Consider the following 13,481-nt stretch of genomic DNA (forward strand, 5'->3'; position numbering starts at 1 on the left):
AGCCGTGCTACTGCTCCAACATAAAGGACTGAAACACTGAGGATAATACCGCAGCTAGAGAAGAAGTGGAGAATCATGCAATGGAATGATAGGAGTAACATTAGGAAGATGACAGAATAGGTCAAGGAACAAGCAGAAGTAACCTATCTCCTTCAGGCACGAATTATGATCCATTGTCTGCAACTGCGTGAAATTCACATTGCATGATCCCAAGGCACTCGGTATTGCATTCAAATAAAGAAAATGAAGGAATGGGTTAGGAATAAGTTGTTTTGCGTTTTTAAGTAATTTACGTTAATTAGCATGTAATAAAATAATAAGTTGGTAATCAGTCAGCTTCAATCCTTGCATAAAAAGAATAAAATATTAAGCTCAAAATGCAAGCACAGTTTGGTTTTGATTGAATGAATTTTGATCAAAGAAAAAAAAACTATTGGCGGTCCTGGACTGCACGTCGACCATGATAGTGTCTCCAGCAAAGTGATCATTTGCTGCAATATGCAGCACAATGATGTTAAATAATCACTAGTAGATCACTTAAGGAGCCCACACGAATGTGCACACTGCTTTTCAAGCCATTTGAAGAAACAAACAGTGCATGACCTCTGACAGTGCATGACCTCTGAAGTTGATGTGTACAATTGTATACATCGCCACTGAAAAGAATATTCTAGTTTACATCAAGCAAAGGAAATGTACCTGGGCTGGCCACGCAATCTGTAGAATCGGATAACTAGCAGGCAGTAAGAGCAACAGAAAGGCTACCAAGGCATTGGAAATGCAGTCGAGGAAGGCAGAGAGTTGGAGCAAGGAAAGTAAGTTCGCAGGGATTAAATGTAATCAGTTCTCACAGGACAAGAAAAACTAGACATCAATGAGAAAGTTTTTTGTCCAATAGTGCACTAAAACAGGCAGAGAATGACGATGACAACACAAACTTGCTTCTCAAGTGACATGATTTTCACAAATATAGGTGCCTGCCTCTAGTTCGTATTAAAAACCACATTGAAGGCATCTATTTTAAAAATGGAGAGCTTATTTGCCGGGCCATGGCCGAACCTTTAACATATTTAGTAAAAGATATTAGAGATGAGTACAGCTTATTGTACGTGTTCACTTTCCTAGCAATGCTATAAACATACTAGTCTCTGTCTCTGTGATCTATCGTGTAGAACAAAACCACGAGTTTACTGTGCAAAGACATTACAGCCAGTTGGGTCTGATTTTGGCTACATAGGGTTAACTTGATGACCTTAACATGACAGAAAACATTAAAGAGAACCAACAGACAATAAGGCTAACTATAGGGGACACTATCTGAGTCTATTACGATAATGTGAAGAAATGAAAGTGGACGAAAACAGAGCTTGCTGCCAGCTGGCGCCAAACGAGCAGCCCTCAAATAATGCATCCGAAGCTCCGCCAACTTGGCTACAGCAGCTGCCATCCTCCTGTGCACTACGCGTTATCATGTGTATCTCTGCATTTAAACTGCAAGTGGGTCAGTGCCGCTCGTAGCCATTATGATGAGTCTGAACCCCTTTATCTTCGTGCCTGTTGACATCACGTAACAAGTGATCTTTTTGCAAGCTAGCCAATAATCCCTTGCATACTAGCTGAAGGCATCAGGTCTGCCAGAACAAGACCTTCGCTATGGATGAGGAAAAGAGGGGAAATATTAAGGACTTTTTTTCTTTTTGTCAGGTGTGCAGTGTTTGAAATTGCATGGGTACAGTATGATTTACGTGAAGGTAGGAGAGACATTTCATGTTGGGTGGCTGTGCCACGTTAATTTGATTAGTGTTACTGAGAAAAAAGATTCATGCTTTTTATTTATTTAATTCAAAACAAATAGCAGAAGTAGTATTGAGAATACTTTCTGGTAACTTCATCCTTTTTTTACTGCACCAAAGAAAATAACAACGAAGCAGGTCTCCCCACCTTGGTCTTCTTCGAGCGATCTTCTTCAAGTTCTTCTTGGAGGAAGCTGACGCGCTTTGTTAGCTGTTGGTTGCAAAAATTGAGGCTTTCAACTTCCTGCAGCAACTTTCGCATTGCTTGCTCTTTGTCCTTCAGGGCATCCTGTAAATCATATTTAAAAAATGGTGACACACTGCAGCCACAATGAATCTTCTGCTTACCTTGAATTCAACATTCCTGGCTTGCTCATCTGCCACGGCCTTCTTCAAGACCTGAGCTTGCGCACGCAGCTGTCAAAAGATAAGCGAACAAACAGACGTTGCGATAAGAATCCTGTATATATATATATACGCTAGTTGGCTGCGCTACATATGTACCACGTACATGATCGAAGGACTACACTGACAATTTTTTTCTCACAGTGAGGAGAGTCCCGGTGCACGCTCATACAAAGACGAAGATACGATCTCAAGAATGAAATCTGCGTGCGTTGACGAACTTACTGAAGCTCAACAGCAAAAAAAAAAAAAAAAAGAGAGAGGGCCGGCCACAAAAAGCAAACACACAGGACAAGCGCTGTCCCGTGTGTTTTAGTTTCGTGGCCGGCCTTCTTAGCGCTGTTTAGCGCTAAAGCATGAATAACGAACTAGCCCCCGTAAGCTACATCATCGACGAACTTTCTTGACTGATCTGATTCCGAGGAACAAACCGAGTGTACTCAACTGAAGCGGGACGAACGTCGCAAGCACGGGACGTAACTAAACGAGATCGCTAGTTCGCGATTCACTCCACGTACGTTCTGCGAGTTCGCCTCCCTCCGGATAAATAGTTAATCAACATAACACAATGCATGTGTTCCACCCCCTGCGAAGTCTCAGTCCGGTGGGGCATTAGGATGAAGTAAGTGTGCTACCTTGGAGTACTCGTAGGCGAGTTTCTGATACTTTGCCGGCAAGCCACACTCGGGCGAGGACGACTCGTCCATCGGGATCCAGTGGCGTCGCCGCCGCACACCGGCGGTGGGCCGACTCCCCGCAGTAGGCGCCGAACACACCGCTCATGCACACAACACACCCTTGCAACACACAACACATGCACAGGTGATAACAGTCTGACATCTGACGGGAAAACACGACTGCCGCGACCTCCACGCAAAACGAAACTATTTCAAGCCGTATGTAGCCACATCCATACCGCAGTACCACAAAAAACAAATGTGGTTTTATGCACGGAGGAAGGAATGAGTTGTTTCGTTCCTCCATGGTTTCGTGTCATGTATTACATAGTTTTATGTACTGTAAGTTCGTACGTCGGAGGCAGCCGCGCAGGAGTGGGGAGGGGGGGGGGGTTGAGACTCAACTTCCCCTGGCTGCACACGTGAGCCACACCTTGGCAGCCAGGGCGATCAACGAAAGGCCACCGTGCGGTACAAAAAATCCTCTTCAGTGCGGCACAAAGCTGCCCGCTAACCTGAGGCGTCTGCTGACACAGTGTACGCATGTTCCTGCAGTTTAGCAAGTAGTGTAATTACGTGGACAACCTCGCGCTCTATAAACTCGCAATTTTAATCGACCAATTATTATATGGAGTTGCTGGCGGATTAAGAGGGGTGAAGGGAGAGGCTGTGCCCCACCCCCTTCCCCCACCTAGCACGTTTCAGCACCTCAGCTCCCTTCCTTCAGTGCCTGTCGCCTAACACCTATAACCGACTAGGACAAATTTATGAGGGGGACCACTGTGAGCACAAAGATTACCTATGCTGTGATGGGTTTATTGTGATGACTGGAACTACTTGGTAAACACCATAGAGTCAGGACACCCCAAAAGGAGTGGCTGGATCCAACCCTGTGTCGTGTCCCTGCAATATTCTTTTTCTCCGAAAGGCCATAATATATTTTAAGGCATATAAGACATCCTAATGGACAAAAAAATTGTAATGCGAGAATGCTTACAGTCCTCAGCTCATACTAACTGTTCACTCTAATTGATTGATTGATATGTTGGGTTTAACGTCCCAAAACCATCATACCATTATGAGAGACGCCGTAGTGGAGGTCTCCGGAAATTTCGACCTCCTGGGGTTCTTTAATGTGCACCCAAATCTGAGCACATGGGCCTAAAACATTTCCGCCTCCATCGGAAATGCAGCCGCCGCAGCCGGGATTCGATCCCGCGACCTGCGGGTCAGCAGCCGGTAACTGTTCACTTTAGGTTCGCAATAATTATATAGGTGATATCAAGTTTCAACGGAGATACTTGCACCTTTCACATGTTAAGGAATACGAGGGCAAAATTTCATCCCAATCAGATTATCAGAAATACCAAAAACATGATGTCTAAACTCAAGAAGTTGCCCAAAAAATGAATCTTCAGAAAAATGAATTTTCCAAGGTACAATTGAAACCTCATCTGAGTGGCAAAGATATCTTTTTTTAGATGATTTTGCTCATCATGAGAGCTTGGCAATCACTGTTATTTTGAGCATGTGACTTTGGTGAACTACTCATGCAAAGTGCAAAGGCAAACAGCCACGTGACAATTTTTAGAAGGCTCTAGACAATGAGCTCTTTTTAGTTTTTAGTAGCCACCTTGAGCTTTCTGAAAGTAATTTTTTATCTGCTTCGAGTTCAATTGCAATATTAAAATTTTTGGTCGTGAAAGTAGAGAAACTAAACTGGTGAAAGCAAACAATAACGAAAAATGTAATTTTATAATATAGTTGTGTTTTTCAACTCGCATCTTTCTTTAAATATGTGCTCGAAATTATACCTCATTGCTCCAGCGTTGTTCCTAGATGTCCATCAAATGGTCAAGCAATCCCAAGATGAGACCTTTTGCATATCATCACACATTGCATTGTGCTTTTGCCAGGCACAAAACGACTAAAAATGCACTGGACTCTCATTTAATGGCTCTTGACAGGACCAAAAAAATACATGTTCCATTTAAAGCAGGTTCCACTTATGAAGACACAAATAAAGTTGCAGTAATCAGGTACAAAACCAATCATATTAGAGGCAGTTGTTCCATTTAAGAAGTGCCAACACAATGTGTTGATTAAAGAGGCCATGCCATCAAAGTTTAGAGCTTAATAAAATGTTCGCACCTCACACCAAGCCGACCGTATTTCAGTGCAATAGATAAAAACACAAAAATTTGTTTTAATTTTTCACTGTCGCAATACAACCATACAGCAGCAAGCTAACCCAGATGGATGACAAAATGATCTTCACAATGATAATTCACTCCAGTAACAGAAGCCGATCTCAAGGGCCACGCTTCTTTACACTGTAAAAACAGGATGTGATTACAAGAGTTGGGCATACATCATGTTTTTTCATGTGTGTCTGAGTAGTACCTTTTCATCAGTCTAATAACAAAATTGCAGACACGAGAAAACAGCCACCCATTTTCTGTGCTGTTGGGCATGACATCATCAAAACCAACGCATTTATTGCATTGTTTCAAGGCAAAGTCAGTAACCCTCATTGCCTAATGTTCATGCCATGATGTGTTGGTAGGAGAAGTTTCAAGACAGTGATTTCAAATTCGAATTTCCAGTCAAATAAGTATTAGTATGTGTGTATAGTCAGCTGGGCCCTCTCAGTTTCGAGGATAAATAAGTAGGATAAATATTTCATGGTACCTTTAAAACAAGGTAGTTATGCTCACACATCCTGAAGAAAATTTTTGTAAAAACAGGAATATTTTATTTTATGCTACACTCTGCTACGTTCAGTTTTTTATTTAGTTGAGCCTTTCAATCTTCTTGCTTGAGGAGATATCTGGTCTCCTGATCATGAGATGTGCACTCCGATTAGGCTAACATTAAACATACTGTGTGAATAAAATTTATAGTGATGTAGATAATGAGATGGGACATTCACCACTTGAAACATAATTTAGGGCCTGTAATATAACAAAGATAGGTGACAATTGGCTAGAAAAAAAAATTGCATTCTCAAGTTCACAGTGGTACCCGAAACCTACGTCACAAATCTGCAAACTCTGTCAGCATGTTTCAGGGCTTACATTGAAGTGCTACATTTCCCAAACTGCAGAAAGGTGATATGATACAGAAAAAAGTGAAGCATAGGTTTGTGACCGTGACCTATGTTTTGATGAAATGATTGCAGGATCATAATTGTGTTACACCAATTCCTTTGAAATTTTCGTGTGCAATTTCATTAAACAGTGAAAAGCATAAATAAATATGCTACAATTTTAAGACCAAAGCATACAATATATCTCCTAAAACATTGGCTTAGTGGCACCAAAATGACCACACTAGTCAAGCCAATGCAAACTGTTGTCGTGTTTGTGCTTTATTCTTCTAATGTTCATGGACAACCAACTAGCTCAACAATTTGTTCTGTTAAAGCACACTGGCAGTTGAGCAGAATAATTTTTCCATTGCCACACATGGGTATATAATGAGATGTAACAAATTATATGATATGATATAGTAAGCTAAACACATGGCTGGTCATACTGTCCATGAAATGAGGTCCTGCCATAGCAAAACTGAAAATTTTGGATCAAGCACAATATTGGTTATTGCAACGCATGCTTAAATGTCGCTGAAAATGTGTGCTCTGGCAGCACAAAGGTCCATTACAGCCACGGCTTGATATTATTGCAATAGAATGATGTGGACAGTCGAGGCGCATTTCTACGTTTCTCATCATGATCTGTATGAAAACCAAATCAATAACATTATGTCCTATGCGCAAGTGAAAGCACATGATAAGGATGAAGTAGAGATGAAACACACCGACCTTTGGACAAAAAAGCACGAAGGGGGGCTGCGTTGCTTCCTGTAGAAACTGTGCATTTCAATCATATGGGTACGGCTGCATCTCGAGTGAGATTGGCTCCCATCTGAGTGCATGACGCACAGCTGCCTTGCACTGTAACAGCCGCACTTTTTGTTGACCAGGCCAGAAGAGGAAGCCTTACCTCGTATCCATCTTGCACCTGCTGCAATAATTGCTTCACCCTAGTGGCCAAACTGTGACTTTTTTCAAAGTTGTGCAATTACAGTCAAACTATGATACAATGAAGCCAGATATAACGAAATATTGTTTATAACAAAGTAAACAAAGTAAATGAAAAAGGGTCTTGCAATAGATGAGGTGTTAAGATCGTTTATAAAGAATTTTCGAATATAGCGAACTTATTTTCATGTAAGATGCAAATTCGTAATAATGAGGCTTGAGTGTACTTGAAGTGGCACAGCCAAAAAGTAAGCGTATAAAGGCCACTGAATTTTAGAATATTGCACAGTACATGCAGAATGCTGTACAAACAGCAGCCTTGAACAAACCTCAGCTGCCATATTTCAACTACCATGCAATGCAGCTTTAATTAAAGAGTATTGAGGTGGCTACTAAGACGTTGGTGGTTTCTCTCGAGTAAGAAATACAAACACTGGCCTGGCAGCAGTCAGTGTTCCAAGTGGTCCATTAGTGATGGTACAAAACACATCAACATAATTTATTATTGTTACCATAAAACGTATCGACATGTTACCAACAGGCATCTAGAAAAGGACATGTGTTCACACATGGGCCTGATTAGGGCTATTCTTGTAGACATCGCTGTCAAATATAGTGAGAGTACTTTTGTGTTCAATAATGCGGCTAGGCTGTAATAAATCTGAGCTCTCAATTTGACAACCAGATTTTCTAGGTACCTCATTTTTACGTAATAAAAAAAAATATCGCAATTAAAAGAAACTGGTTTAAACTACATTTACAAAATATCAAAATAAATATGCCTAAAAAAATCTAGGCACTTACAGATCCTGCAGTAAGCTCTTGGAAAGCAATTTCAATCTTACAAGTATTAACACAGTTGCACTGAATGCATGAATTTCACGACTAATCCTGTTGCTATGCAGCTTGCTGTATTCAAAGGCATACATGTTAAATAATATCGCATATCAAAGAAATGGTTCTAAAGATGACAGCCCTAAAATAAGTTTGTACAGCTTGTATTCGAAATCCCAAGCTTGAGCCCAAATAGACAGTTGACTCACTTTTTCCTTCCACTTGTGTGCCAGCATTGCTTACAAAGACGAACAAAGACTGCGAACCAACAGGGGGTGCCCACTGACACTGCATCCAAAGAGCAATGGAAGACTGAATCATAAATAAATAGCAGAGCAATAACAAACACAAAAGAACCAAGTCAGTGTCTCTTGGGGTCACCAGAGGCGTACCACAGTCTCTGCACTGGACGACGTCCCAGTGAAGAAAAGCTGTCCCTGACATGCCACAACGACGTCGCCAGTTCCCCCTCAAAGCTGTCGTCACGGGACTGTGCGGCACGGGCCAACACAGCATTGAACACATTAGATGACGATCGTTGCTCACAAGGCTGCACAAGCCGCTGAAGGCTGACGTGCCGCCGTTGTGGCCGTGGTCAGACAAGCATATGGACGGGCGATAAGTCGCCGACCTCGCAGCCATACTCGTCCTTGTCGGACTCTGCCAGGTCCAAGTGCTCGAGGGTCGCCGTTGCCATGGCAATGTCTGGGATCATCTTGCTGAGGTTCTCGCTTTGCAGCTAAAGGGAAAAAATAATTCACCTCAGAATCAGGCAGAGTCCTCGAGGCAACAGCATGAACCCAAGTGCTCTAACTGGTTTTGTGTAGAGTACAAACTGCATTCTGATAAGGAAAATCGACAATGCCCATTTTCATAGTACAAAGCCGTAAGGAGATCCATACAGATTTCTGAAAAAGCTCAGCTCACCAGCTCTCAAAACATTTGTTCCAGTCCAGGTGTCAAAAACGGGACAAACGCCTTTCCAGGCCGGTCGCACTGCCAATTGAGCTAACCAGTATGCTTGCAACAGGCAGCGTGAGAGCAAATCAATTTCTGTAGCTTCGTGCTACTAAACTGGTGCTTGAAGAAAAGAAGTGGGAATTTTAAGTGATAATTCTTCTTTGTTAGCCACAATATTAATGAGCACTGACAATTACGCCAGGGAAAGTATAGAGAATGTTATTAGTAGTCATTGTAACGTAAATGTGAAGGCAGAAAAGTGAATAAAATGGTAACTGCAGATGACGACCGCTGTTCTATATTGGTAGAGCACGACACATTATTCGAATGTTTCAGGTTCGGTGCCTGCCAGCGACAAGTTATTTTTAGTTCACTTTTCTTTCTTCCCATTTACATTGCAATGACTACTAACAGCATCGTCTATACTTTCCTTGGCATCACTGTCTCGTTAACATTGTTTCTAAACTGGTGCTCGCCATTTTTCCCTCAAATAACTCTTCTTCCACCTTGCAGGTCGTTACAGAAGTGAGTTGCAATAAACTGTATACAGATTGCCAAACCCACTTTTTACAATGAGAGCTGTTATGAGATCACTAGGTCCTATTTCGGCACTGTAGTTGTTTGCCGGTAGTGTCCGTAACCACTATCGTGTGAAAAAAAAAAGGAAATGAAGAAACTATACCCAGGATAGAATGGGATTCTAACCCAGGCCCTCTGCTGGGAGCCCAGCATTCTACCACAGTGTTATGAGTAAAGGAGAGGCCCAGACGCAGGCCAAATGCGGAAGCGCTGCGGCGGTGCACAAGAAGAGGAGAGTCGCCCGAGAGCGAGTGCACCAGCCACGTAAACGCAAGAGATTGGTCGGAAAAAAGCTCTTGGCACGCGACTCGAGCTGAGAGGAAAAATTTCAGAGAATGAATTGGCACTGTGTGGGGGAAAGCCAAGCTGCAAAGACGTGGGAAACAAGCGTCGCTACCGCGACGGGAGCAGCATGACCGCCCGATTCTGAGGATGTCGGCACAAAGAGCTCGGGAAGTGGCCATCGACCTTGGAGATAATCTCGAGTGAGGCTGCCCGGACTTGCCGTATTTTTCCCAGCAGTTCCTGGTGGGCTTGCAGCTTTCCCACATCGCATTAGGAAGGGAGCAGCCCACACCAGTGAGCCGAGTGGCCGCATCAGCGGGGGAAGTCTTTGATGAGCAGGGCCTAGAGAGGCCGAAAATGGAGCTAAGGGCCGAGACACCGGCAATGCAGAGGTGTGGATCGTCAAGCGGACGCGCATCGAGGACGATGACGGCGAGGCGATACCACTTTGTCGTAGCTCCGAGAATGGCATATGAACAGTAAAAAAGTTCTATTATTGCGAGAGCGCATGAGAGCAGCCACCAAGATGCCATCTTGGCTCGGGACAGTTTAGACTTCATACTAAACTCAACTTGTCTTGGCTTTGTATTAGTTACGGTTCGCTTGTACAGCCGATTATTGTGTACATACTTGTTTCACTGTTGGGAGTATTTGCACGACTATTTGCAGTTTTGTTTGGTGGGATAAAGTGCGTTCATTTTGCCACACCCACGTCTCTCTCTCAAATCCATCCTTTGCAAGCGCTCCCGAGATAAGTTCACGACACAGAGCCACCTTTGTGGGTGGCTCTGTGTCACTGAGCCTATGCGGGCTTCATGTCGGTTAAATAGCCGTTCCTCTCCACCGCAACAAAATGGCCTCTCTGGAAAACTCAACTAACCTTGTCCGGCGTGCACCAATACAGCAGAATCGCGTTAACATGTGTTATAGAGCCTTTCAGAAGAGTTAAGCAGCAACCTGGAATCACACAAAGTGAAATGCGTAACGGGCGGGTTGCTACCGTTCCAACCTCTTACAAAAGCTCAGAGATAATTCTTCATTGACATCAGCCAGAGCACCAACAAAGCGCAAATAATGCCTTACAGGTGCACAGCGGATACCACTCTTCTCCGAGGAATTATAAACACTAGTGGAATAGTGCCCGCTTTCCTACTTAACGTAAATGTGGGTGTAGTGGGTACCATACAAGTGTACTATTAGCAGTTTCTCCACGAGTGTTTAAGAAAGGCTCTAGACAGGCCACTCTTCCAGCTTTTCTGTGACTGTGCTGCATGTTCCGCACAGGCCTGGTGGTTTTTGTTGACTCCTGACAAAACGTCCGACTACGCACCTCAGCTAATCGCAGCGCCCGCCTTCCCAGGTGTGGCTGCCTGTGAAGCCTGAGGTCTGAAGGGGGGGCCAATCGTCGAGGCAGGGCTCGCGAAGGCGGGACCAAGATGGGGTTTGGTGGAGCTCGAGCAGGCCTCGCCACCATCAAGTCCAGGGGGTCTTGCGATGCGGCCGAGAGCCAGTCGTCGTTCAAAGGCAGCAGGGAAGCCGCCTGATCGGGAAGCCCTGCCTCACGCACCACACGCAGCTGCAGCTGGTGGCTGATGGCGCACCGATTGGCCCCCAGCGAGTAGGCGCGCGCCGCACCGTGCCGCAACTCCTGCATCCGCTGCCGCATCTGGCGCAGCAGCTCTTCACTTAGCACTGCACACAGAAGGAAACCAATGCTCTGCAATTCACTATTCTTATGTGAACGGTAAAAAACAACCACGCTACTTGTTAACACTTTAGTCACAATGTTTCAACCTCAATTCTATATAATAGCCAGTTAACCTTCATTCAAGAATCAATCAAAATGATCCTCACATAATATGCTCAACATTATTAGCTTAGGAAGACAGTACTCAAGCAATACAGTCTAACCTCGTTATAACGAGACAGGCTATAACGAAATAATGGATATAACGAGCAAATCCTAATTCCCCTTGAATGTCCCCATACAAACCAATGTATTCAAAACCTCGTTTTAACAAGGCAAAATTTGCCTGTTATGGGATATAACGAACAAATTTTGTTAGGAAGTAAAATTTTGAGCCGATGTCACGACAGTACACAACGCGAATTTGAGACGGCGCGCAACGCGAGAACTGTATTTAGCAGTTCAAAACTCCCGCCACGTGCCCTCCAGCAACGCGCGCAAAGCAGACGGCACGCGCCGTTTCCGGAGGAGAGGTCACTGCACATGCGCCGCTTGGCTACCACCGACAGCGGGGCGCTCCGCAGCTCCGCGAACGTCTCGCCCTTTTCTTTTCTTTTGTGTCTTCTTTATATTCTCCCTCTCCCCTTTCTCATGGCGCTGAGGCGCGCTTCCTAATCTTACATACCCCCTTCCCCCTTGAGTAACCGGTTCCTAGAAGGCAGCGCAAAAGAGCGCCCCTTCTGCCCCTTCCTCTTGACAGTCACTTTCTCTACAAGTGTTGTCGCTCGCCGACGTGAGCCGCGTTGCTTTTGCGTGCGTGTTTCTTCTCTTTTTCGACATCTTCCGCCTTATCTTTTATCGTGCTGCGCTCATGATTCCAGCAACATGAATGCGCCAAGCGGGAAGCGAAAGCGCATAACGCGAGATCAGAAGGCGGCTATGATAAGAGCCGTCGAATCGGGGACCAAGAAAGGCAACGTGGCAAGAGGCTTTGGCGTATCGACGAGCACACTGTCAACCATCTTGAGCAAGCAGGAGTCCATCATTGACGCTGTTGCACGTGGCGTGAAAGGAAGCGCTAAGAGGATGAGGGCACCTGCCTTTGAAGCGGTCGAAAGGGCCGTTTTTAAATGGTTCTTGGACACGCGGGACGTGAATCTGCCAGTGAGCGGCGCCTTGCTGCAAAGAAAAGCGAGAGACTTTGCCTGCATCATGTGCTATGACAATTTCATAGCAAGTTCGGGTTGGCTCCAACGCTTCAAGGAGCGCCACGACATTGTCGGGAGAGCGGTCTGCGGCGAATCGCAATCTGTCGACAAAGCAGAGGCAAGTGCGCGAAAGAAAACATCGTGTGGCAGCTAGAAAAATACAGTGCGAAGGATATTTTTAACGCAGACGAAACCGCTCTCTTTTTCAAAATGTTGCTGCACAAGACGTTAGCCCTCAAAGGCGAGCCGTGACATGGCGGCAAACAAAGTAAGCTGCGGATCACTGCGCTACTTTGTGCAAACATGACCGGCTCTGAGAAGCTGCCAATTTTCGTAATTGGCAAAAGTGCATCCCCTCGCTGCTTTAAGGGGAAGAGGCAGCTCCCAGTCAAGTACCTAGCCAATCGCAAAGCCTGGATGACCAGGGAGATTTTTTCAAAATGGCTTTGCGAATGGGACGGCGAAGGCGAACCGCAAGGTGTGCCTTGTTTTAGATAACTGCACCGCCCACCATACCGCTGCCGTGCTTCAAAACATCGAGCTGCTGTTCCTTCCTGCCAACTGCACAGCAAAAATACAGCCGCTTGACCAAGGCGTGATTATGTCGCTGAAGGCAGGTTACCGCAAGCGTGTGATAGACAAGCTCCTTCTCAACATGAGGATAAAGCGAGACACCGATGTTGACTTGTACGCTGCGCTCGAAATGCTTCAGGCGGCGTGGATGAATGTGACGGTGACCACGATCGCAAACTGCTTTCGACACGCCTCATTTGCCGCCGCACCAGACGCCAGCGATGAGCCATCAGACGAGCCCACTGTGCCGGATGGTTTTGCCACATCAGACGAAGTCGCTGCATCATGGACGGCAGTTCATGACGCCGGTGTCGTGCCTGACAGCGAGTCGTTTTGCGACTATGTGAGTGCGGACTCGGAAGTGGTGGCAACGGAGCAGCTCCTGGATGACGATATTGTACGCGCTGTCAGTGATCGTAACGAAACCAGTGACGATGA

The 13,481-nt window shown here is 45.0% G+C and overlaps 2 protein-coding genes across 4 annotated transcripts in view; both read right to left on the reverse strand.

The window, feature by feature from the left end:
- The window catches only part of LOC119166910 (protein phosphatase 1 regulatory subunit 21), a 41,127-nt gene extending 38,098 nt beyond the window's left edge, over positions 1 to 3,029 (reverse strand). For 2 of the 3 annotated variants that reach the window (XM_075867605.1, XM_075867604.1), the window contains exons 1-3: positions 2,834 to 3,029; positions 2,142 to 2,210; positions 1,942 to 2,082 (exon numbers count right to left, since the gene is read on the reverse strand). In XM_075867605.1, the coding sequence (XP_075723720.1) occupies positions 1,942 to 2,082; positions 2,142 to 2,210; positions 2,834 to 2,905 (282 nt within the window). In that variant the 5' untranslated portion in view covers positions 2,906 to 3,029. The remainder of the gene's footprint in view (positions 1 to 1,941; positions 2,083 to 2,141; positions 2,211 to 2,833) is intronic. The other variant, XM_037418303.2, reaches the window with a different exon arrangement.
- A 4,870-nt stretch (positions 3,030 to 7,899) lies between these two features.
- LOC119166911 (BTB/POZ domain-containing protein 7) overlaps positions 7,900 to 13,481 on the reverse strand; it is a 32,892-nt gene continuing 27,310 nt past the window's right edge. Inside the window, exons 11-12 of the mRNA XM_037418304.2 lie at positions 10,906 to 11,267; positions 7,900 to 8,490 (exon numbers count right to left, since the gene is read on the reverse strand). Of these exons, the coding sequence (XP_037274201.2) occupies positions 8,347 to 8,490; positions 10,906 to 11,267 (506 nt within the window). The 3' untranslated portion in view covers positions 7,900 to 8,346. The remainder of the gene's footprint in view (positions 8,491 to 10,905; positions 11,268 to 13,481) is intronic.

Source organism: Rhipicephalus microplus, chromosome 6 (assembly GCF_043290135.1).
Source record: "Rhipicephalus microplus isolate Deutch F79 chromosome 6, USDA_Rmic, whole genome shotgun sequence".
Taxonomy (NCBI): domain Eukaryota; kingdom Metazoa; phylum Arthropoda; class Arachnida; order Ixodida; family Ixodidae; genus Rhipicephalus; species Rhipicephalus microplus.